This window comes from Phalacrocorax aristotelis, chromosome 16 (genome assembly GCF_949628215.1).
Source record: "Phalacrocorax aristotelis chromosome 16, bGulAri2.1, whole genome shotgun sequence".
Classification (NCBI taxonomy): Eukaryota; Metazoa; Chordata; class Aves; order Suliformes; family Phalacrocoracidae; genus Phalacrocorax; species Phalacrocorax aristotelis.
In genome coordinates, this window is record NC_134291.1 from 9,354,552 (window position 1) to 9,379,652 (window position 25,101).

The 25,101-nt window shown below is 40.9% G+C and overlaps 1 protein-coding gene and 1 long non-coding RNA gene across 2 annotated transcripts in view; both read left to right on the forward strand.

Moving 5' to 3' along the window:
* The first annotated feature begins 11,468 nt into the window (after positions 1 to 11,468).
* LOC142065363 (uncharacterized) lies at positions 11,469 to 13,130 on the forward strand. Its single transcript, XR_012663392.1, has 2 exons — positions 11,469 to 11,559; positions 12,983 to 13,130. It is a non-coding gene; the product is annotated as an uncharacterized LOC142065363 (long non-coding RNA).
* A 1,499-nt stretch (positions 13,131 to 14,629) lies between these two features.
* SMURF2 (SMAD specific E3 ubiquitin protein ligase 2) overlaps positions 14,630 to 25,101 on the forward strand; it is a 63,923-nt gene continuing 53,451 nt past the window's right edge. Inside the window, exon 1 of the mRNA XM_075111388.1 lies at positions 14,630 to 15,033. Within this exon, the coding sequence (XP_074967489.1) occupies positions 14,982 to 15,033 (52 nt within the window). The 5' untranslated portion in view covers positions 14,630 to 14,981. The remainder of the gene's footprint in view (positions 15,034 to 25,101) is intronic.

Sequence of the window (25,101 nt, forward strand, 5' to 3'; positions counted from 1 at the left end):
TTGAACTGTGTTAATTGTTCTCTAACAAGTGACTGATGGGGTAAGTATAGTTAATCAAAAACATAATGCCAAGAATGCAGGACTGAACCATGAATCATTCAATCTGAAGATGGTGGGTTTACAAGAGCTTGGTCAGCCCAAGCTCTGACTTCTGCCTATAGCAGCCTACTCTTACTGCAGAACAAGTGCATTGCTGCTCCTCTCCAGGTATCTTACAGAAATCTGATTACTAGTGCTGTGTTCATAACTGAGTTAAACTACCTTCTGCCTTTTGGAAAGATATATATGCTCCATGGGGTAGTGTGGAGGAGGGGTAAGTACAGCAGTTAACCAACTAAGTGTGCTCAGGTGGCCTGGGCACAGTAATGTCCTTGGGGCAGCTGCCTGCCCTACAGAGTAAAGGTGAAGGCCTTGGGTTGGAATCTCTTGTCCTTTTGCTTTTAAAACTGTTACTTACATTAACCTACTCTGTCTCTAATGGTGGCTGTGCAGGGAAGGGTCTGGGGCCAGTGGGAGGAGAAGAATGGTAGTCCTGTTTTCTGGCTTTTTGGAAAAACTTTGAGCTGTTTTATTAACTGGAACATCTCAGGGTCAATGTGTCTGAATAACTATATAGACTCAGCTCTCTGAGCTTCTCTCCCTCCATGATGGTGCAGGAGAGGCCAGGTTTTCCTGACAACTTGATTTTTTCATGACTGTGACTTCTATTTGAAATGTAGCACATCCCTTCAGTACTGTATGTTAGATACCTCTTCAATTGTTAGTAAAAGGTGTGGGGGAAATCTAATGTGTAGGCAATTCTCCCACAGTCCCCCAGGCTTTGCTTCTGCCTCTATTGGGTGAAGGGGAATAAAACAAAAAACACAAAACAAAAAAACCCTTATATTCTGATGAAATAATCTGATTTGGTCTTACATGTTAGTCTGCCAGTTGTGTGCTTTCAAGTGTATTTTAAAGTGTACGTGCATGTGTCTGTCTATTAAGAATACCTGATCTTAAAAGGACCACTCTTTCCAAACTGAGATTGCCATTCTCCTGTACTGCTGTGCCTTCTTTAAAAAGGGGTTGTTGCTAATGTGGAAGATGCTGCTCTCACTTCTGTTACTGTGGTGCAACTCACCTTGCTTGCAAAAGTGGTGCCTTCCCTGACTCTGTGTAAGCCACTTGCTTGGATCCTGGGTACGGCTGGATGATGATGATGTTGCAGAAGGCAGCTGGTAATTTGTCTGCATGTAAACTCATAGCTCTGATAGTCGGCAGTAATAACGTTTCCTGCAGAGCAATCACTTCAGGCCTCACCTGCATAAGCATACTTCTGCGGGGCTATTTAAGCCACGAGTTCCTCCATCCAGCTCAGAATATGGTCGTGAGACACATATGTTGCTGTCACTGGTGTATCAAGGGGGTTGCAGTTCTTGCATGTCAGAGAAGATAGCAAAAATCACAATAACCTGAGTTGATTAATGACGACTTCATACTTTTGACTGTACCACTTTAACTTTTTTTTCTTTACCCCAAAACAAAGCTGCAGCAAGCAATAATCTTTACAAGAGGAATCTTTAAAGACAATCAGAATAATAGCTACTGGAACCCAATTGCATCTTCTGCTTGAGAAGTTGATGTCAGCATTACTAACCTTCTGTCTCTTTGCCTGTGCTGCCAAATGCAGGGTGATGCACATTCCCAGCCCTGCCAGCCTTCTGTGCTAATGGGAGAGGCTGCTGGCGGCACCCAGCACCTGCAGAAGAAGCTGCAGACTGTGGAGCAGAACACAAGTCTGACACTACAGATACTGCAACACCCTTGGGACCAGATTCTGGTATTAACTTAGCAGTACCTGTTGTAAAGTGGAAAGAACCATCTGTTTTGCAGTGCTGAAGCCTTTAATGTTCTGGGGGGAAAAAGCAACTAAATAGGGCTTTTATGCATCTGCAGTGAAGCCTCATGAGTCCTTTGTTGTCAAATCTCCAACTTTCACCTAAAAGCATCAGTTATAAAATAATTATTTTCTCTGTGACCGTAGAGAACTGAAAGAATTAACCTATATAAAAGCAGTTATGCAAAGTCAGCTTTCATAAATGAAATCATTGCTTCCACCTGTTTTATGTTTGTGGGTTTATAAGGGCAATGACACAATGACTTGTGAAACATAATTTAGAATTCTTGAGTAATTTTAGATGTCTTACTCTGTAAAATATCGTATCTTCCGGTAGAGGGTGCTACAGGAAACCGCCGAGTCCCCTTTGCTTCTAAGGGCTTGATGCGCAGATTTATGCAGCCTGAATGGCTCAGGTATGATGTCCTTTATTTTCCTATTAAAAAAATACTGATATAAAATCCACCGGGGGACCTCTTCTAGTTACAGAAAACATCTATGTGCGAACTCCTGAGTATTTAACCAGGTTAAATATTAAATGAGGTATAACCTTTTAAAAGTGGTACCTCAGGGTACTGTTACTTTAAAACATAACTCCTTGCTGTAACTGCTTTTTAGTGTATATGCAGTTAATTTGACTTTTCTATCTCTGTATATAGAAAAGGGGATGAGAATGCAGAACACTTGTTGAATAGCTTTATCTCTCCTTTCTTTCCTGAAGTACTTGTTTCAGAATTATCTAATATACTGAGTTAATAATAGAGCACTGCAAATTCTTCTCTAGATGCCTGACAGCTCAGTAGCTTAATAATTAATTTTCTGGGGACCGAGGCTTTGTTTTTATCCAAGAAAAATATGTTCGGCCCAACTACCAGTGAGCCCTGTTCTTGGCAGCACCTATTTCCACAAGCAACAATCTACGGTGATTGTAAGTGACTGGGGCGAGTCACTCCTTATTCTAATACAAATGCAAACTATTTCTGAGGTTAGGACCACAGTCACCATTAGGCTGCATTTCTAGCTTAAAAAAGGTAGGAGCAAAAAGGGACAGAGGAATTGTTATTGCTCCTGGTTCTAGGTTTGTCGGGTGGGGGTGGGGGTGGGGTTTTGTGTGTTGCCCAGCCAGAGTTCGAAGCTATCCTTCTTTGTTTGGCAAACGCCTAATACAGGACAAGGGCTGGAATATATGTCTGGTGGCCTATGTGTCAGTCTGCCAACTCCTCTGTTCTGAGAGCAACAATAACAGACCCTTGCTGACATCAACTGGCTTGGAATGCAGTTGTTGCTAATGCTATTTTATCTGTGGAGTGATGGCAAGATTTCAGTCTGAGATTTCAGCAAACGTAACCACCTCTGAAATTCTGATGCTAGCAGATGCTGCCTGTGTGATTGCTTCCACCTGCTGTTTCCAAAGATGCTAGGCTCTGAAAGAGCAGAGGCTTTGCAGTGCTGTTCTTCAATAGCCTTTCTGTTCCTTTTCCACAGTTTAAAGAACACCTTAAACTGTGGGAAAGCTAGAAATGGTTAAATTAGGAGAAATCTATTCTTTATTTCCTTGTGATTTAGACTGAAATATTGTCTTAGGTTAAGGTATTTCCTGCTACTCTATACAAAATGATTTAAATTCTGCAGAACTACCATGGTGTGTCAGCAAAAAGGAGAAGCTGTAAGTTTACAGGAAAAGGAATTCACTAGCCAACAATATTACACAGATCACTTCTGTTTCTAAATCTGTTTTGCAGCAGAGCAAACTGCGATACAAGAAATCTATCCACAGACATCTACAAAGTAGCTGGTAGAATTAACCTGGAGCCTGGGAATCCTGATGTCCTTTCTCCTGGTTAACCCATGGCACCTCTGGCCGTGATTATCCATTTGCAGAGTATAGGATTATCCCAGGAGTATTGAATCTCTTTTGTGCTAAGGTACGACATGACATTTAAGCACAGGTCTAAATTTTGGCAGTGTGTGCAATTTGGGGGAAAGGTACTGTTATTCAAAAGAGAAGTAAGGAACGAAGGTTAATTGTGACTGGTGGTATTTGGCCTATAGAAGAAAATGTTGGGACTCTCACTTAAAACCTAATAAGAAACACATTAATCCTTTGGCCTGAATTAAAAACTTAACCTTGACTCACCTTTAGGGGAAGGTGTTAGGAGAAAAGTCTCAGAGGGTGACCCCTCCTGAGGTTGTACCCAACCCAACTGCAAGTTTCAGAAAAAAAGTGTTCACAAGAACACTCAAGCTGCAAGTGTGCAAAGTTGTTCGCTGTGTTTGGAAAACACTTCCTTATTGATCCACAGCACAGCGTTGATATGAGTCGGGCAGAAACTTGGCGTGTAGACAGCTAAGAAAGAATTGATTTGCTGTGAGTTTTGTAGCAGTTCATGTGGAATAAGGGTCACTGGATTCCAGTCCTGTTTCTGACTGCAGAGCACTGTCTGTCTCAGACTGGCTCCAGGAAATGGACGCTCTTCCGCAGAAGCCAGAAGATTTCGTGGAAGAGCCATGGCCTGTTTCCAGGTTGCAGTTCACCCACTGCCCTAGGGAGCGTCATTAGTGGGAGGGAAGTGAAGTTGGGATTTTAAGGGATGAGGAGAGAAAAATTAACGCAGGGTGGAGAAAAATCCCGTTAATTCCTATTAAGCAGAACTTGCTTGACCACATTAAAATGTTGTGTTAATAATTGAGATAAAACAATGGGCCAAATCCAGAAGTGATGTAAAAATGTATAAATCATACATCAAGAAGGGAGTTTCAGTTGACTGACATATTAAAGCAAAACCAATGGCACTGATTTCACTGCAGAAGAGGTTGGATTACACCTATGAGCTCAGCAAAAGAGGCAGTAATTCTACTTTATTTTGCATCTTTCTCAATTTGCATTTTAATGTGAGATGAAAATCACAGGGTCATCTTTTGAAGGTGTGATTTTTAGATATATAGATATAAAAATACTGGAGAGCTGCCTAATTTGTTATCCGTAACAGATTGCTTTGTGTACAGGTTCACCGGGGTAAAACAGCTATAATACCAGGAGTATGTAATAATGCTCTGTGGGCATGTGGAAGATTGGATGTACAAAGTTATCAGAAAATCTTGAATAATTTCCAAGGCACATTTCCATCATCCAAATCACTTCATTTTTACCCACTATATGAAACAGATGTAAAAATAGCTCTTTCATCAGCAGATTGTTACACATATTTGGGCTGCAGAGGTTCCATTCTGTTCAAAGCAATACTGTGAAATCATTTGCAGAATGTTGCTGTTAATCAGAAGCAGCAATTTAATGTTACGTATCCATCTCTCCTCCCATCCCCAGCTCCCCTTCCCAATTCTGAGCAGGAAATGACACTTGGACGGAGCTCAGCATACTAACTTTCTGGATAGACTCTCTAGGAATGAGGAGGGACTTGAATTCTCTCCATATGTCATTTCCTTTCCCCTAATGGCTAAAAAAAAACATTGCTGCAGTCCATATAACTTACAATAGAGAGAACATTACCAGTATAGGAAAATAAAGGTGGGGGGATGGGACAGACAGGACATCCACATTCCATTTCTAAAAAAGTACTTTGAAAAATTTGACTTGAATTACACAGGAATCTGTCTTCTGTGTAGAAAGGTTGTTTTATACAGTTCCTAAAATTGAAGCCATTACCCTGTCTGTATTTAAGTGTATATCAACACCTGCAGTCTGTAGCCAGACGTGGATTAGAGAAGGAAAACATAAGTAGAGGAAGAATGGTAACAACTGCACGAGATTTAAACTAACTCAGAAAGGAAAAAGAGGTGACTGAGGAGGACTGACAATGGGGATCTAATAATTTCTAATAAAACCAATTTTAATAGCAAATAATCCTAGAAATTACTTAAGGAAAAAAATATTAGCCCATTCCTGCAACCAGCTTTTGTCCAGACTACCTTTAAAAACTTTTCTGTTCGGTATAACCAATAGCATATGCAGATATACTGCTGCAAAATACAAAATTTGATCTGCTCTTCTGCACAGCGGATTTGCAGCTGTCAACAGAATTCAGTGTGCCATAGTTACAAACAGAAAAACCCCAGGAATAAACATTAAAAAAAAAAAAACCCAAACAAACAACAAAACAAAACCCACCACAACATTTTAACTAAACAGAAAGCTTACTTCCTGGTAGGCAACCAACTCTGTATTAGACTCAAATTGGAACATAACATTGTTCTAGCAATATAATCCAAATGTTTGTTAAATTTGTAGCAACCAAACTGTGCAAGACACTTCGCAGAGCAAAGGAGATATGACGTTTGCTCAAAACCCCCTGAATTTTGCAGCCAGTGAACGAATGCATATGCATATAGGAGCTAGATGCATCTGTTTGGGGGATGATTACATCTGATTGCAGAACCAACACCTCACATCTTTCATTGGACATATTTCCCCTGAATTCTACTGCTAAAAAGAAAATAAAAAAACCCCACCTTTCTTCCAGTTCTATTTTAAAGGGTTTCAGAAGTAGAATAGAAGAATGATTCAAGACACATGGTGACAGATTTTGCTTTAGGTTAATTTTAGCACTTCACTAGACCCACTAACCTACTTAAATATCTGCGCTGTTCTTATCTGGCATGCAACCTTGCTTTATAATTTTTAAGATGAAATAATTTTAGAGATAACTTATCTTAAATCCTCTCAAATTGATTTCACAGTGGACTTGTGGGTGATTCTTTTAAAAGAAAGCACAAAAGAAGCTAGTGCAGATTGTGGATGGGTTAGGTATTTCTGCAGTTCAGAGAGTGTTAGGAATTGGATTTAAAAGCAGAGGGATTCTTGTGTTTATTGAACCTACAAATGCTTTTGTGTCATGACTGATCTGACTTATAGATTTAGTTTTCATGTAACGTGTTTATAAATGTCTACAGACTTGTTAATGTAAGACACAGCAGAGTGCTTCCAAAGCTGGTTAGCCTGGGTTCTTTTCAGTAATTCACAAAACGGTGTGAGTATATGCGGTACGCACATTTCAAGAAAGCTCATTCTGAACCCTAGTGGTTGCTTCCCAATGGCAGAAAATAATAATCTTGTGGGGTTAAGGCTTTGTCAGCTGTTTTCATCTTTGAACCTTGCAGATTCCATTACCTGTAGAAGTACGCAATATTGTTATAATCTGATAAATCTCCTGGAATGAATCACATCTCTTGAATGGAAATCTTTGGAAGCAACTTGTATGAGAGACATGAAAAACTTCCACTTCCTTGAAGAAATGTGGAAAATCAGAACCACCAGGTGAGGGCTGTTTTGTTTAAGCGGTTTACGCTGCCTCAAGATGCTTACTTTCTCTGCCAACATTAGACAGGCAGAGGAGTCTGTTGCCAGCCTCGTTGCCTATCCATATCAGTGTTTGCCTCTAACAGCCACAGGCCCTACAATAGATTGGAATGGGATACACTGGCCCTCTTGAAAACCTCATCTTAACCCCTGACATATATGGGATTCTGTAAAGCTAGAAACATGAGGTTTTAATCCCTGAATATCTAGATAAGTAACAATGGCCAATGAGAACAAGCTAATTATGCCAAAGTATTAAGTCTTATCAGATAATGTTCTAGGGTTTTTTGGGAGTCAGTAAAGCATCTCTGCTTTCCTTGGCTGCATGGATGGAAGGTGCATCATAGAACATTTTTTACTTCTTCCAAAGCATTAAATAGTGGCTGCGGCCCAAGCAGGATGTTTGCTAGGCAGACCAAGAGATTGATTTGACATGGCAGCTACCTTCCAATGTATCACTGTTGATCAACAGTGTCTAAGGGGTGAATTTATAGCAGCAGGACTGAGTCAGCTTTTGGCATCACTGTCAGTGGCACTCTCCTCTCAGCATCAGTATAATTAAGACTCAGAGAGGCTTCCAATATAGGAGATTTTACAGCTCATCTTTTGGAGACAACAGAATTGTTATTTCAAATTGATGCTGGGCCACAGGGGATAGGAAAGATTAGAGAAGGTTTGGTATTCCTTTAGTGGCTAAATAATACAGCTTGTCAAAAACAGTGCTCTATGTCAGCTCTCTTAAATACTTGTTTGGGCTGACAGTCTTCCCAATAACACTTCATTTGTCTAAGCTGCATACCACTGGCACAAAGACACAGCGTCAAGTTGAATCAGACAATATCTGGAGACAGATGTTGTAGTACAGTAGTAAATTCTTGATACATGTCACTCAGAGGAGACTGTTTCTAACTGTCTTATTCTGTAAGGTCTTTTATGAACCTATTTATATCAGCCAAATAAATCTAAGGATGACATTCTACAGTTGCTTCATTCACAAAGCAACATGAGAAAGTCCTGCAGAGCAGTTGCATGAGGGAACGTGCGGTCTTCAGGAAACTTTAGTAATTTCAGTTGGAATACTCAGCATGTAACTCTGAAAGCACGTGACAAAGCCAGTCATCCAAAAGTCTGGTAAAGAAATCGTATTATCAACAGTCCTTTATGGGTAAATAAGTGGAAATCGTGGCAGAATCAAGGAAATAGTTTTCAGAAATAGATCTTTTTGGCCCAGGAATTCTGAAGGTCTAGTTTGTACTTTGAGTCAGCATTCCCACTGATTTTGAATGTAAGACAAATCAAGGAAAATATTTTAGGCCTAAGATACTTCACTATGTTAAAGACTGAAGCTAGGCTCTGCCTTTTGTGCTGGGCTGTTAAAAATGCTGTGCAAAGCCTGTCTTAAGGTCATGGGTTGTGAGACACTACATCCAACAGCAGAGAACAGTGTAGACTTGAGCTAGACAATGGGGCTGGAACACGGGTGTAATCTAGTCATTTGCCCAAGCACCAGGACATGGTTTCTCATGATAGATTTATCTCTTTCAGAAAGTGAATTTTAGCCTCTGGCTTGTAATAAAATATAATGCAATGCATCTCTTCAGGCTGTGTTCAATGCCTGTCTCTTTAAAATCTGCCTTTTTTCTTCTTCTTATGAAGTTGCATTAGGGTAGTGCTGTCCTGCAGGACATGATGAGGAAATAACATGGCTAAAGAACTGCATGGAATATCTGTGCATCAGTTACTAATCTGTTCTGGATGGATGGACTTAGAAGTTATCTTAGTGACTAACCATTGGAAAATCCTGTGATATGGGAGCTCATGCATTTTTTTGTAGCCACAGCTGCAGTCATTTCCCTTCAGAGACACATCATTTCCCCAAGACACATCCTGTCTCAGAGGGCTATGGTGTCTGCTGCTCCAAGCTTCTGTCCCCTTTTTCAGTAGCCAGCATATGGGTGGAGATTTCCTTCCTAGTTTCTTCTCCTGAAAACTTCATCTCAAGCTACAGCTTGAGAAATGGATTGAATCTTGACCTCTTGCATAAACATTGTCTCTGCATGCCAAAAGGAGTCTTAGTGAGAACCAGAGCCCCTGTCTAGACATGTTTCTTCATCATATAACTCCGATAGGTATGTCTCCCATTGTTGGGCTAGCTCTCTTTGTCTCTGAGTAGCAGCGATGCCAGAGTTAAAGCAGGTATTTAAGCATGTGCATCCGAATACTTTAATGTTGTCTGTTCGGTACACCAGCAACACAAGCAATGAAATAATTTTCATATTCTGCAAAGGGAAATAAGGAATCTTGTACAAAGTGAAACTATCTATTCATAGTCTTTCTTCCTGATATGCAGACGCAGTTTATACATAACTTCAGTAGGGTTCGATCCCTTTGTACAGAAGAGCAGCAGGGAAGGTAAGAGAAATGGGTGAGGAAAGAGATTCTGTCCTCACAGAGGACAGAATCCCATTCAGGAATGGGACAAAGATGTGATGGGTCTTCAATGAATTTAGGAAGTACCTTTGCTACAGTAAGAAGTTATGATTGGATTAGAGAAGGATTAAAAGAAAAACCTGTGCCGAAGAGGCAGACTAGGAGAATGATGCCTATTGCAAGCAAAGATGTTGATGGACCAGGTCAAGGCTGCTGATCTAGTCTAATGACTCTGTTTTACTGAGTACTGTGTTGAGACATCAATTTAGATAAGGCCTACTTGTTTTTAAGCACAGTATTAACACGATAAGAGAAAGTCCTTGCTTTGAAGACCATTGCTGTTAATGGTGGAAATTGGCTTGCGACAGTCAGTGCATGCTAGTGAAGAGTATAATACACTGGCCAGCAAACAAACTACGGCTTCTTAAAAATCATGTTTTGCAAAGCGATAAATAGGAATGCTTTGAACGGGAATGAGCTAATCAGGCAAATTAAGAAAGAGGCAGTGAACACTGGTAGTATAGATGTTCATCATTCTTCACAATTTTTTTAATTTATATTTTTTTGCCAACGTTAACAAAACTTTATCAAAAAAAGAAAAATATTGATGTGATATTCGTCAATATTTCAAATTTATTTATTTTCAGATGAAATTGGACCTGATAAATCTTAATGGGGTTGCCTAAGTATATACTTCTATAATACTTTTCTTCTCAGAACTATACCATTAGGTGGCAAAAAAGGGCATTTAGCATTAACGGTTGCACAAACAAAGGAAATGCATCATAGAGAAAAAGGAAACAGAGGTGTAATTCTCTTCTGATCAAGTCTGTCTTTTAACTCCAAGATCTCCAGGGGTGGTGTCTATAATTCAACCACTTCAGGCTCTGGGAAATTTAGTAAATTATGGCTAGTAGGAAGAAATACAATGCAGATAATTTTAAATCTCTTTAAAATAGTAATAATAGGAAAATAGTTTTAACCTTTTAATTTACTCACAAAGGCTTAACAGTAGGGGCAGGACTCTCTTGCTTTCTTGATATCATCACAGAAGCTGGGCAAGAATGTGATATAACACCAGCCAACTCTCATTACTGCTGAAGGAATGTGGTGTGATTAAACCTCTATACAGAAAGAAATGGAATGTAATTCTTACATGTTGATTTGCTTTGAACACATACCACATGCTGAGGAATGAGTTTCCAGTGTACTCTTCCATTTCTAATGATGGAGAGGACCTCACCTCCAAAAACTAACTACAACTCTTCTCTTCTGAAAATGAACACTATTTGGTTAAAGACATTTGTTCACATTTCCCAGTGTCCAAAACCACTAAATCCTTTGAGAAATGTCTGTGAATGCAAAGCCTTCTTTTTCTTCCTATTGGGAAATTCAAGAAATCAAAGCCCTTTTTTTGCAGCCATAGAACAAAAGAAGTTTTTGTATTTCTAAATACTTCTTCCAAAGTTTCACTAATATGATACCAACGGTTAAATTATTTTGTCCTTATGGACTGCTCTACAGCCCTGTTCATGTCATGAAGGTGCCTGAACTTACCTCCTACCTGCACATTTCCTGCAGTCCTTGAGACTGTGCCTCAGTTGCTAACTTCTGGCTGAAGAAGACTGGATGGGACTCCCTCCCGCATCCAGCAGCGAGGCTGTCATCCAAGTAGTGAGCTGCAGGGTGATGCAAGGCACTCCCTTCCCTCCGGATCTGAGCTAGCTACCTCATCTTGAAAGGATTTGTTGCTCAATGACATCAGCCTAGAGTGAAACATGGATCACTTGTCAACAGTTAATGATGACATTTGCTTGCTTACCTCACAAGATCAGCACTATAAAGCATGAAACCCCTTCTGACCCTTGAAATGGAACTGCATAAAGTCAGAATTTACTGTAAACTATTGGCTTCCAAAACCTAAAGCAGGATCAACAAGGTATCTGTTCTGTTAATCTGAGAATATTTTGAGAATTTGGGGGATAGCACTGGCATAAGAAGCTCTGGATCATAACATTTGTGTGGAATTCTTTTGTTGGAAAAGTAGCCCTTTCAATCATCAGGTACCGTCAGTATCTTTGGTCTCCTACATTCTCTGCAGTTCTTGGCACTTTGCAAGGCTTCCTGACCTCTGCTCACTGCAGATCTTGCACAGATCCCTGACAGAGCTGCCCCTCTTAAATGCTGCTTGGCAATTCTACTCAGTGAAGGGGAGCAATGAATAAAACCCCTGATTTCCCTACAGAATTGGGAGATACGATGGGACAGACACATCTGTAGGGCATCCAAGCTGCAGTCATTGTAATGTTTATACAAAGCCAGAAGGGAAGAAGCGAGCAGCTTGCATCTGGTGCATCTGTCTATCCAAGTGCAACCTGATCTAGGTCATTTCTACCTATGTCAGTCAAGAGACAACATGGTCCTGACCTAAATGGGACACGTACCATGCCTGCAGGTGCTAATGAGAGCTAAAGCCCTGCTTCTCTCATGCTATTAAATACATACATTCTGTATAGGATTTCCTTATGTGTCGCTGATACACTTTGGATATAATAGTAAAAAAGCCCAAGTCATGTATGTTATTTAAAAATAAATAAATACAATCAAATATTGTGCACGTTTTAAAAAAAATTGTGTGGCAGCAGCAGCAATCTTGCAGCCAGTGCGTTTTATAGAGTGACCCAAATGCACAAACTGTCAATTAATGCTCTAACAGTTGCAATATATCGCAGTATTTTCTCTGAAAGGTGAGCAGCCTGTCCAAAAACCTTAGAAAAATTAATAGTTCAGCGATTTGCTTTCTGAAAAGCAGTATGAAACTAATTATACCTCATGACCTTTAAAAAACACTTTTAATGAAAGCCTTAAAATGTTCATACACCTACTGAGTAATGAAATACTATATTTGATCCCAATAGGTTGTTTTCTTTTTTTAAATATTGGCATTGCAATTAATGCCTGACACACTAGTTATCCATTAGAGAAAGATCACGTAGCAAAGAGTACTATGTTTAACATAACCTTAAATACTTTTGTCAAATTACATCAGAATTATTGAATGCTGGGCCCAGAGTGCACTGCAAGACCCCAGAAACAAATAATAATCACGTGTTAGGAAAAACCTAGAGTAACCTAGAAATATGTTAAGTATGTGAAAAGTGGCTTTATATTTTGTTTTTGTGTTCTGTTTAGCAACAGTCAGGTAATGTTGCAATATTTGCAAGCCATCAGCCATTTCCTTTATATAGTTGGCTTTAGAAAAGGATAATGACCTGGCTATGTGAATTTGCAACAGACTGAAACTTTAATAGTATGACCTTCAGTTATTAAGGCTGATTTAAATTTTTTTTTTTTTTATGCAGGAATCAGGACACCTGGAATGTCTTTGAGGTGTACGTGAATTTACATAACTATTATAAAGTAATCTTTTAACTGTTTCAGTGCAGCATGAGCCATAAATTCAGCAGATATGTGTGCTTGTGTTTTGTAGTAAATGAAGTTTAGACTTGACTTGTTTCAAATTCTGTTTGCTTGAAATAGTGGCTAAGCAATGAATCAGCATTATTTCTTGTGCTCCAGCTATGCTGTAAAGAAAGGTTTGTCTCTAACACTTGCTAGCTATGCGTTGAACAGGCAATTGCACAGGCAACAGATGCAGTCCTGTGCGACAAAGAAATCCCAGTCCTGATCCCAGGACTCCTCTGCTCCTGGGTGAAGCGACATTGGAACAGCAGGGCCACCGCAGCAGGAAGCATTGAAAATTTCCACTTGGAAGAACCCGGTGCTTAAGAAACACTTTGGGAGGAAGGAGATGTAGGTCTGCACATACCCAGAGTGGGGAGGGGTCTCATTTCAAGGGAGGAAATCTTTTGAGAACCACATCCCACTTCCAAGTGGGAAAAAAAATCAGTTTGTCATCTTGGATTTGATTTAATGAGTTCCAAGCCCTGAGCTCTGTCAAGGTGGAATCACTCAACACATGCTGATAGGTCAGTTCTGTGTGTGCAACTTCAGCAAGTAAACCTCCTGGGCTGTGTAGAAGCTACATTATAAACCCTGTGAAGCACAGGTCTTCTTTCCATCACGCATTTGGATCCTGATCCATAGGCTGGATCCTAATCTATGACTACCCTTATGATAATACTTTACAGGTTGCCTCAACAGGAAGAAGCCTGGGCAATGACACGACTGGATGCGTACAGAGCATTAGTAAGGTTGTTAGTACGAATAGGTGTGTGGTTTATTAGCTCAGCCTTCTGAGGTAAAACGTGGCAACCTTCATAGCTTTTCTGGGAGCTCTTCCCACCCTCCAGAGGCCCCTTTGGCCCTGCCGAAAGCTGCCCCCAACTCCCACTGCGGCATGGAGCCTCCCTCACGGGAAGTGTGCTGCAGTGCTGGGAAAACTCTGGAAAGTCACCTTTCCTCCGGGATGGGAGTTAAATTGGGCCACATGGTGTGGGTGCAAGGCGTTTCAGTATTATTTTTTTTTCAGTAATTTTTTAAAATTGAGAATTGCAGTTCACAGAACTGGGCTGCGGATTCCTACAAAGCACAGATAAGACGCGAATCGGTCCAAAGTTTAACAGTTTCCAGGCCCAGTCTGTCACACCCTGTCCATGGAAATACTGCCCCAATGAGCAGCGCTCCTGAGCGTGACTACACACATTTCAGCCCGGCCTCCAATTCCCACCCGTGTGGTCTTTTCCCATTTGTACCTTTGATTCTCCTGTCCCAACCCCCACGCAACTTCACCCTCATCTTCCTCCCTGTCTCCCGCTCCCCTCCTCCCAGCCAGGGCAACCCACCCCCGCCCTTCCCGACCCCCCAGCTCTCCCGGGAAGGACCCCAAGCGCCGCCGCCACCTGACGCGGTTCCCCCTTCAGCATCCCCGGGGCAGACCCCGAGGCGGGGTGGGCTCCCCCTACCCGGCGGGGGGGCGCGGGGGCGGGCGGCCTCCCCCGGGGGCAGGGCAGGCCGGGCCGGGGAGGGGAGGGGATAGGAGGGAAGGCGAGGCGAGGCAGCCGTCTGTCTGTCCGTCCGCCCGCCGTGCGGCTCCGTCCCCGGCTTTGTTGTGCTCGCCGCCCGGGCTCCGGGCGAGGGGGCGGGGAAGCCGAGGGAAGGGAAGCGGGGAAGGCGGCCGCGTCTCCTCCTCCGCCTCCTCCTCGGCCCCGGCCCCGCTCATGGCGACGCTGGGCACATCCGGGCTTCTCCTCCTCCTCCTCCTCCTCCGGCGGCCGCCGCTGCCCTGAGCGCCCGGCCCGACTCCATTAGCGCCTCCCCTCCCCCCGTCTCCCTTCCAGGACCCAGAGGCAGGGGGAGCCCCGGGCAAGGCAGCGCCGAGCCCGCGGAGCGGCCGGGGACATGTCCAACCAAGGGGCCCGGCGGAACGGGCCCGTCAAGCTGCGACTGACAGGTGAGGCTGAGCGGGCGGGCTCCGCCGGGGCCTGCCGCCCTCCGCCGGCGGGGCTGGCCGGGCAGGGGGGAGGCAAGGGAAGGGACGGGACGGAGGGAGCGAGGAGCGGCGGGGTCTGTGGGGGGGCGCGAAGCCCGGGCTCCCGGGGGAGCGGGGCGAGGAGAGCCCAGCTGGAGGGGCGGGAGCGGGCTCCCTCCATGTGTCTTTGAGGTTGAACCTGGGGCCGGCGGAGCCCCTCAGGCCTCGGGAGGAGAGCGGGGGGAAGGAGGGAGGGAGGCGGTGAGCCCTTCCCTCGCCCTCTGCCCTGCCGCCGGGTCCGCGCCTCCGGAACAACATGTCTGTGGGGGCTGCGGGGCGGTGGGGCGCCCGCCTGCCCTCCCCGCCCGGCCCGGCCCGGCCCAGCCCGGGCACCCCGCAGCCCCCCGGGGGTCTCCGGGCGCGGGGGAGCCGGCGGGGGCAACTGCGGGCTCGGCCGCCTTCCCAGCGCCCACACACTTTCATGTTGTTTTCTTTTTTTTCCTTCGTTTTCTCGGTGTAAACTCGAAAGAAACTGTCACGCTCTTTGTTTTGATCTCTTTGTTTGTTGTTGTTTCTTTTTTTTTATGTGAAAGCCAGCTTCCTCAGTTAGGACTGTACACAGCTCGTTTGGTAGAGTGCCGTCCGCTGCTCTCTTTCAGAAGACCACTTGACCTCTACTATTTTAAAATATAATAAAAACTGTTCACCTGCACGCTGGGAAGGAAAATAAGTTGTTTTAAAATACTTAAAAGTATGGGTTTTCCTTAAAAGAATCCAGGTAAATAGGTATAGTGAAAAAAATCCTGGAAGTTCTGCTAGATTTTTCTTAAAAAAAAATACAGGAGTCTTTAAAGAAAAGAGCTATTTCAAAGTATTGTAAGTCCTCGCAGCAGAAAAACAATATTTTGTATTCTAAAGTGTCAGTGCGAGAAGGTAAGCAATTACAAAATAACAGGTAGCACTGTAAATACTCTTCTCTGCATATAGTGTATTTAACCAGCTTGCAAAACAAATGTGTTTAAAATTATTAAAAGTGTTGATATCTTTACTTTAGGTGTATGCGAAATAGTTCCAGTTTAATGCCTAATAAAGAGAGGTGCTTTCATACAGATTTTTCAAAGCATGTTACTTTTATAGGGAAAGTAAAATGTATCTGCTTATGTTTTACTTTGGAAATACTTGGACTAAATTTGTAATCTAGCTTTCATGGAGATTTGTGAGTGTCTGTATATTACACTTAGAAATAAAACTCTTAAAATGAGCGTAGCTGGGACTGATGCGTGGAACAGTACTGCCTTGTTTTTACAGAGTGTTTTGTAGCTTTCTCTTCAGGTTATTGCTTTGTTGATGCAGTGCTTTAATACTTTTTTCCTGAGTAGTGAGTGCTCAGGCTTGCTTATCTTTGAAACATTAAAAATGGTCTGTAGCCTTATGTAAAAGCATGGAAAGTACTGTCTAGGGAGTGGTCTCTTTCACCTTTGGATTTTGTGTTCTATTTTGGTTCATATTTATTTTATTTTTATTAAGGTTTAAGCATCTAATGAAATCGTGTCTGTGACAATATAAGCCTGTTACGGGGAGTGTGATGTGAGCAAGAAGCAGGCAGTAGTTTTACCTACTGAGTTTTAGTTGTGTGGTCAGTCCCCAAAAGAAGCAGGTACAATCTTGGGGAACGTTTCTGAGTTTTTTTTGTCATCTTATATTTTAGGAAGGGAATACGCAGAGCACGGGACACTGGCAAAGTTGTCTTTCTAGGGACTATTCCAGGGTTAGCAGCTCTTGCAGTTGCTGAGTACTAGTTCTGTTACTTGGAAGCTTATATGAAACATCAGCCTATTTCTTAAATTAACAAGGCTTGAGGTATTTTATGCTTTAGCTAATTGTGTGTTGTTTCACATAAGGTCATTTGTTGTAAGGGAGATTTGCATATTTAAGAAAAACATTGTATTTTATTAATTCAGCTGACATGTTGTCAGTTCTTGCCTAGGAATAGTTTTAAGTGTTCTGCGTGGTTTTGATTACCCTTTTTGATTGGAAAAGCAGTTTGAGGGCTCTTGAATTCTAAAACTGTTTGGAATTAAAAGAATCTGTATATCCAGTGTTTTTAAAAGCTTATTCTTGAACTGACAAATGCTATTTAATGTTAATTTTCTTTGGCTGTACGAAACTAGCAGTCTTCTGTTTTGGCTTGAATATTTATAGGATTAATTCTGCAGTCATTGTATAATACTTATCTTTTCTGTTCATTATCTCTAAATTAGATGGTATGGATTAAAAAATGAATTTCAAGAACTGGATTCAATTAGCAGTTTTTCAGGACATAAACATTAAAGGTTTAGATGGAAAACATTGTTTTGACTGACTGGATAAATGACAGGGTAATGTTTGATGTGAGTCCAAGAACTGATCTGGAGCTAGTGCCCAACTTCTCAGTCCATCTTGAGGAGCCAAATAAAATATTTAACCTAGGCCTCATTTTGCAAAAAAGGTTGATTCTTTGTTGGGACCTTAAGAAAGTTCTGAGAAATGTTTGGCATACCTTTACACTAAGTGTTTAACAGTTTATTTAGGTCTGGGTTCCATAACAGAGAAAAACCACAATGGTGGCATACTTCTAGTAAGTTTTTATTTGGTTTACAGTGCATCTGTGTTATACATTTCTTATAAAAGGTTATTCTTTGGCTCCTAGATTTAATTGTCTGCCGTAAATATCACTTAAATCTTTAGTGTTACATATGTCAATGCACTTCGGACAATCTTGAGCTAGAAAATTGCTGGATAATTGTTAATCCAAAGATTATACCTTCTGATGACACTTCACCTGTAGTGTGAGGCGTAAGCGCTTGTTTCTAATTAAAATATAGGCAATGTAATTTAAGTCTAGAATTGCACTGATCTCCTCCAAAATTTATCTTAGCAGCTTGTAATAACATTATCCAAGGAAGCTGTAATATAAGGAGAGTTCCTTCAACTCCGACATTTTTACCACCATTTTATCTAGTCCTATCCTGAGTACATCTGATTTCTACAAAAGCTGCAAGCACAGTCATTCCCTTCCGCTCTTATGGTGATTTTTTCTCAGTGTTGTGTTGAATTTGTGGATTTGTAAATATATTATACTCTCAGGCAGAATGTACTGTTCTTCCTTCCACCCCCCATGTTGAGTTGCATTGATCTTGTATTCCTCCAAAAACTGAGAAACAACCATGGCTGTCAGTGGCTCAGTAAATACTCTATGTCCTAATGTGTGAATTGTGTAACGTTAAGATAGTTACATTTGGCTGCTTTCACTTACAATATCAATGACAGTTATCTGAATGAAGTCCATAGGGTTGTTTCTGTCAAGTCGAAAGATATATTTTAAAATCGGTTTGAAGTCTGAAAAACTGCACGGGGACTAGAATATGTAGGGTTGAATAAAGGTTAGTGCGTGAATTCTAGTTCACGTGTTATAGCAAGGGTTTGTGTCAGAATAGTTAACAAGTAAAGATACTTTGATAGCCACAAAGCACAGCTACACAGTATTGTAAGAAGTGTTAATAAATATCCCATGGATAAAACTGGAATGAGCTGGATGAATTTTGTCGGTAAAGAATCAGAGGTAGACCTGAAGAGTGGTTAGATCTGGTTTTCTTCCTCCTAACTGTAAGCTTTCATGTTTCCTGGCAGAGTTTGCTAATTAGGGAAATAAAAGCACTGAATCTTGTGTTGTAGAAAATGGACAGCATCTCATCTTCTGCCCTACCCTCTCTCATGTTGATGCTACTGTCTATTCAGTTCTTACAGAACAAAGGTGGTACTGTACTATAAGGTTATAGTGTTGAAGGAAGAAAGTCCTTTTTTTATTACTCACAGAAACTCTGGTTGTGATGCTAATAATATTTCTTGAGAAAGATATTATGTATTATTTATAAAAAGCCAGAATATTACTGAGTTTTGCAAAACAATGTGGAATTTCCAAACCTGTTTTTTGCAGTGGATAAATCTAACAGTGAAATTAATACAACTGAAAACAGTGGTTAACCTAAATCTTAAATTCTCATTAGTGCTGTTGGAAGCAGGACTGAAGTTTATGGATAGCAGAGCCTCATTATAGGAACAGCATTACTGATTGATTGATAAAGTAGCTACCTATATTTTTAAGTAGCAAGGCTATGGTTTCATAGTTGACTTAAATGGTAGCGCAATTTTAGGGCAGTTTAAAATTTGAGTACTGGTTTGGGTTGGCTTTTTTTCCCCCTTTTCCTCTTTGTAGTCCCTGGTGTCACTTTTCTGGGCCCTCCCTTGCATTGACTCCAGTAACTGTGTAGCTACATGATGAACTGAAAGCTAATCCTACCAAGAAAAAAAAATAGGTTTTTGCATTGAAGGAGAGGGATGCACGTAAGAAGCTGAAAAGAGGGCAGGACTGCCTCTTTTACCAGCAGCCTGTAGTTAGGTAGGCTTTGGCCAACAGTAAAACAATGGGTTTCCTTCATGTAAGGTGTATTTGACTTAATGACACATGACTTGCCAAAAACCAGTACTTAAGAAATCAGGATGAATAAATTACATAGTAATTTATATAGTAAACTGGCGCAGTCATAACAAAGTCAATAAGCATGTGTCTAATCAGATTGTGTAGGGATTGATGGATGCTTGGCCTTGAATATTTTAATCGAAGTATGAAGTGTGCATGCGTATATGTATGCTTTTTATATATACAGTATATAGTTATAGGTATTTGTATACGTATAAATCAGTTGTGGATCACACAGATGCCAAAGAATTATAATAAACAACTGAGCAGCTGTATGGAGCAGTCTCAACTGCTTGTTTCAATGGGATCAGTTTATATGACAAAGCTTTATTCATCTGGGTATAAAATTAGGTATCTGTGTTCAAGGATACATAATGGGCTATCGTGGCAAGGAAAACAAAGATCAAAAAGGATTTTGGGGAGGAAACCGTAGTAGGAAAACAGTTCTGCAGGAGCTCCAATGAAAAGAGCAAAAAGGCCCAATATTAATCTTTGGTTGTAGAATCAAGTACGCATTGAGTAGAAGGTAGTAGAGGATTTTTACATGTGTAGGTAACGTATGGGACATACGTGGGAGATGTGTGGGAAATCTGCAGACAGTCCTCATGTTAATGTTTAAAAAAATAAAGCTGTTGGGGGTGGGGGGAGAAATCCTGGGGGTGGAAAAATAGCAAGTAATTGTTAGAATTGTACTTTTCAGTTACATTTAGAGTTTAAGCTGTCCTGTAATGTCTCTCTGTGTAGCTGAACTTAGCTGAGTAACTCAACTAGTGGTGACAAATTATTCTCCTATTTTCTTTTTTCTTTTTTGTTTGTTAATCACACTGAAAATCTGATCAGGCCCCAGATGAAGACATTTTGTCTTTGTGTCCTTAAGGTGGATGGGTTGGTCCCTGAAAGACGACAGCTTTTAATGTTTTGTTCTGTTTTATCTCATGGCCTTTGAAGTGTGTCCTTGCTTTGCGATCTTACTTAAAATGACATCTCACCATTGGGCCAGACCTTTCTTGCGGGTGTTTAAAAAGGTGGGTGATTTCTTTGGGTGTTTTCCCTCTTCTCATCACAGTAATGAGATGACCTGGTGTCTGACTTGACATTATGGAGTGAGTACGTTACCACGCAGGCTATTACGTGCATGCTTTAATGTCTAAAATTCAAATGCTCATGACACGTGCAATGTCTGAGATCATTCCAGTGACTTCTCAGAGGCTGGTAAAGATTAATCTCAATAACATTAGGCAGTGCATATAAAAGCCGCTACTGTGTGTGTCTGCTATTAGCAGAGCATGTTTCCTATTTGGGAAAGAGGAGCAAAATCTTGAGGGACATTTGGCAACAGCATGTTCGGGGAAGCAGACTGTTGACTTTTTCTTGCTGCTTAAACTTTAAATACTTTCAATGAAAGCGTAGATAAGAATGCTTGTAACTTTAAAGAAATCTTCATCTGTGGGTAGCAAAGCACAAGACAATATTGGCTAAGCATTGTCATCTGAGTTTAAGTGGGGAGACTGATACAGAATGGAGGATAGACATGGTCAAGATCATAAAAAGGATAAACCAGGTAAAGCTGGGATTTAGGGCCACTATCTTTTGACTTTCTGCCCATGAACATTGTTTCTCTTGAGTTTAAATCCACAGAAAACATGGTTCTGTTTTGGGCAGTCTGAGACTATGCATTTAGGGTGATTTGGGTTCAGTTCTCTCTTACATGCCGTATTTGTGTTACACTATGAGCTGTATTTTAGCATCCTGCAGATTCTTGGCAATTACTTTTTTTTCTACTTAGAATCATAGAATCATTAAGGTTGGAAAAGGCCTCTAGGATCATCAAGTCCAACTGTCAACCCAACACTACCATGTCTCCAAAACCATGCCCTGAAGTACCATGTCTACACATCTTTTAAATACCTCCAGGGATGGCAACTCTACCACCTCTCTGGGCAGCCTGTTCCAATGTTTGACCACTCTTTCAGTAAAGAAATATTTCCTAATATCCAATCTAAATCTCCCCCAATGCAGTTTGAAGCTACTTCCTCTCATTCTTTCGCTAGCGACCCGGGAGAAGAGACTGACACCCACCTCGCTACAACCTCCTTTCAGGTAGTTGCAGAGAGTGATAAGGTCTCCCCTCAGCCCCCTCTTCTCCAGACTAAACAACCCAGTTCCCTCAGCCTCTCCTCATAAGACTTGCTCTCTAGACCCTTCACCAGCAGAATACATTTTTTTGCTGCTGCTCAGGCAAATCAGACTAGGAAGATTGATATCCCCAAAAGCAAGCAAAAAGTATTGCTTAGATGAAGTGTTATTCACATTTTCAAAATTCTGAAAGTGAAAGAAAAAGTAGCGGTATATGAGTTCATGTGGCTGTATCCTGTTGTTAATTTTCTGGAATGACTCTTGGCCAGTATGTATTTAACACAATTTGGAAGGATTGTTGTCTTGCAGAAAGGAAGAGTCACTCCAACCATGGCTTTGGTATTGTCAGTGTAAACTGGTTCATTGCGTCCTTTCTATAACGAATTCATTTAAGTTGTTTCAAATATGCAGAGCATGTACAGACTATGTAATTTACAGGTCACAGTAAAAATATGTACCCAGATTCTACCTTTTGTGCTTAAATTACCGTGTGTGATGCCATTGTGCCGCAAACATTGGAGTGACAATGCCATAGTAAAGCTTTCCAGCGCACAGCACCGTTTCTTGGGTTGCACACATCCCTCTGCTCCATCCTTTGCTGTCGGATGGGGTTGAATGAGGAATATATCCAAGTTAAAATCAACCTCTTCCTCTCACCCCCTTTTTCTTTCTAACTGGGTGTGGAGAAGGGCTGTTGTGGGTTGGCGCGTGTGTGTGAGTGGTGGCTTAAGTCAGCCAGGTGTTTGCAGAACAGCAGGCTGTTTGTGGGATTGGGGGTGTATCTTGGCTGATCGCATGAAATAGTTTTAAACAAGTGACGTACACTCATTTCCATTCTGCCTTGACCCAGATTTTCATATTACCGATGGAGTTAAATGGAGTCATAACTAATTATATCTGAATGATACTTCTTTTTAACATATCTATTTGATTTGGAGTTTATAGATAGATACATATATAAATTCAATTATAGATGCAGTTGTGCTTGTATTTAATTGAAGGTGGGAATCTGCATTGGTAATACCAGAGGCATTTTCTGAAAACTTGGGCCAACTCGGTGATTTCTTTATAACACAAATAAAGACCAAGCTGTGCAATTCTGAAACTGCTGCTTTGTGCATATCACAGGACATGAGGAAAGTAGATGGAGTGGACTCAGTAAAAGTTTGCTGTTTCATTTTAGTAAAAGGTAGTCTACTACATGCAGGTATTTTTCATGGAAAACGTAAATGTACTAAAATGAATCCTCTTTTATTCTTGGTGGGGGAAAAAAGTTGTATCTGGGTTAGAGTACTTAGAAACATGGTTAAAAAAAATCCTTAAATGTGCAAAGGAACTAAACGTGTCTGGATAAAAGGCGTAGAATTACCTTCATGCTTAACTGCCTGGAATTAGAAATTCATAGTGTTAATTGTGCCAAGCATTTAGGTAGTTTTCTATCAGATAATTCTTCAACTCTTAACAGAAAGTTTTCACCTTATATTGTCTTGAAATGATTAATTTATGATGTGTATAAATATTTATTTTCAGAGAAAAAGCTCTCGCCCACTGTTTTCCCTGATGGATTTATTAAAATAATGGTTTATAGCTCTGTATAGAAGATTGCATGCAGGACTAAACGAATAGTACCATTGTGCTTAGGTGTAGTAATATTAAGGTATCCTTTTTTTGTTTAGCAGCAAAAATAAGTACTTGTGTCTTAACTTATGAAAGGTGGCATCAGATGTGATATAAGACACTAAGATGGAGCTGGTGTAGGCACATGTTGTCATTCAGAAGGAAATAGGGTCATCTGTAAAGGTGAAACGGGGCAGAGCGGGGCAAATATGTTCAAGAGCTGGCCTGAGGAGCAGAGCTGACATGCGGATGTGAAGAGGCTATAAGTATACCAGGCTTTGTGTCAATTTATAGTGGAAGCAGGAAACAAATGCGGGTTCCTGTACTTGGGCTAAACTAGGCAGAAATCTGTCTCCTGTGTTTCATGCTGTAGATTATAACACTGCCCTTAGCCAGGTAGCAATGATTGCATTTTCAATGTGGAAATCTGAAGATACTGAGCATTTATCTTCTTCATGCTAATATTAGTACATATATTTTAAGAGATACAAAATACATGTGTGGCTAAGTATGCCATTTAAATGGACATGAAGGACCTCATCCTCATGTGTGCTGGAGAGCACTTGCTTACCATTACTAATTATGAAATTAAAAATGACTGGCTTCTAGAAGCCCAGGTTCACTGTGTATGACACATTAGTTGACCAAACTTTAAAGAAGGTTATAATGCATGTTAAAGTGCAAATCTTCTAGAGCTTTTATTTAGAGGATTCTAGTAGAAAGTTCAAAATGTTTTATATTGCTATTTCAGAAGCTTCTTGGTAATTGAAGCCTGTGAACAACTGTAAAAGTTTTAAGTGCCATCTCATAGTTTCAAATGGGTCATACATGTGACATTTCTAAATGTCTAACTAGCAATTCTGGATGTTTGGTAAAGCCCAAGGTGTTGGTGAAGAGAATCTTCAAATGTATATATTGCACAATATTATAATAAACTGCTGATCAAGTATGAATGTGTGGAATGGGGAACAATTGCTGTTGACCTCTGTTCAACCTATTTATTGCTGCTGCACAGGGGAAATGCCCCTGTGTTCTTACAGAAGCAAATGCTAGCTGTAAATTCAGGATGCCATGCAGTAATTCCAGTTTGCCTTAAATAGCTGGATGTGTACTTTTTGTCAAAAAGTTAAAGGGTTTAAGTCTTTGTGATTGTACTAATGCAGGAGTGGCTGGGATTTATCCTGAAGTTGTGATGTCATGCAGCATTGTATCCCTTTTGTGAGCATCTTTTATATTTGGGATTTCTGCTTAAGACCTGGGTCGAAGGATGATGTAAAATGTTGGGTTTTACATTCTTCTGCAACAGGAAAAGAGAAGGCCTTTAAGGAAAAAAAGTGACTTACAGTAATTTTCAGTAGTACATGCTTTGTGCCTGGCTCGTCATAAAATAAAATATCTGTGTAGTCTTCTCCTCCCTTCCTTAAGCAGTTCCCATAGTTCATAATGTTCCCTCAATACTTGTCCTGCAAGGGGGTGGTAAAAGGAGGTTAAAATTTCTCTAGTCCCATCTAAAAGGATAGGCAGTAAAGTTTTTGGTTCTCCTCCCTAACAGCAAGTGGTTGTTCTGCCTGGGGAGGTACCATGTATCTATATTTATCTATGTCTCACTTGCTTCTGTGGGCAAGAGATCATGAAGAAATTGCTGTTCATTTGTGAAGTCTGAATGTGGCATTGTGAGTATGTGCCTTGGATTTCCTCATTACAATATTTATCATTTTTCCTGAAAGTTCCTTTCCTCTGGTGAATTGTTCATCCTGTAGAATAAGTCAGCTATTTCC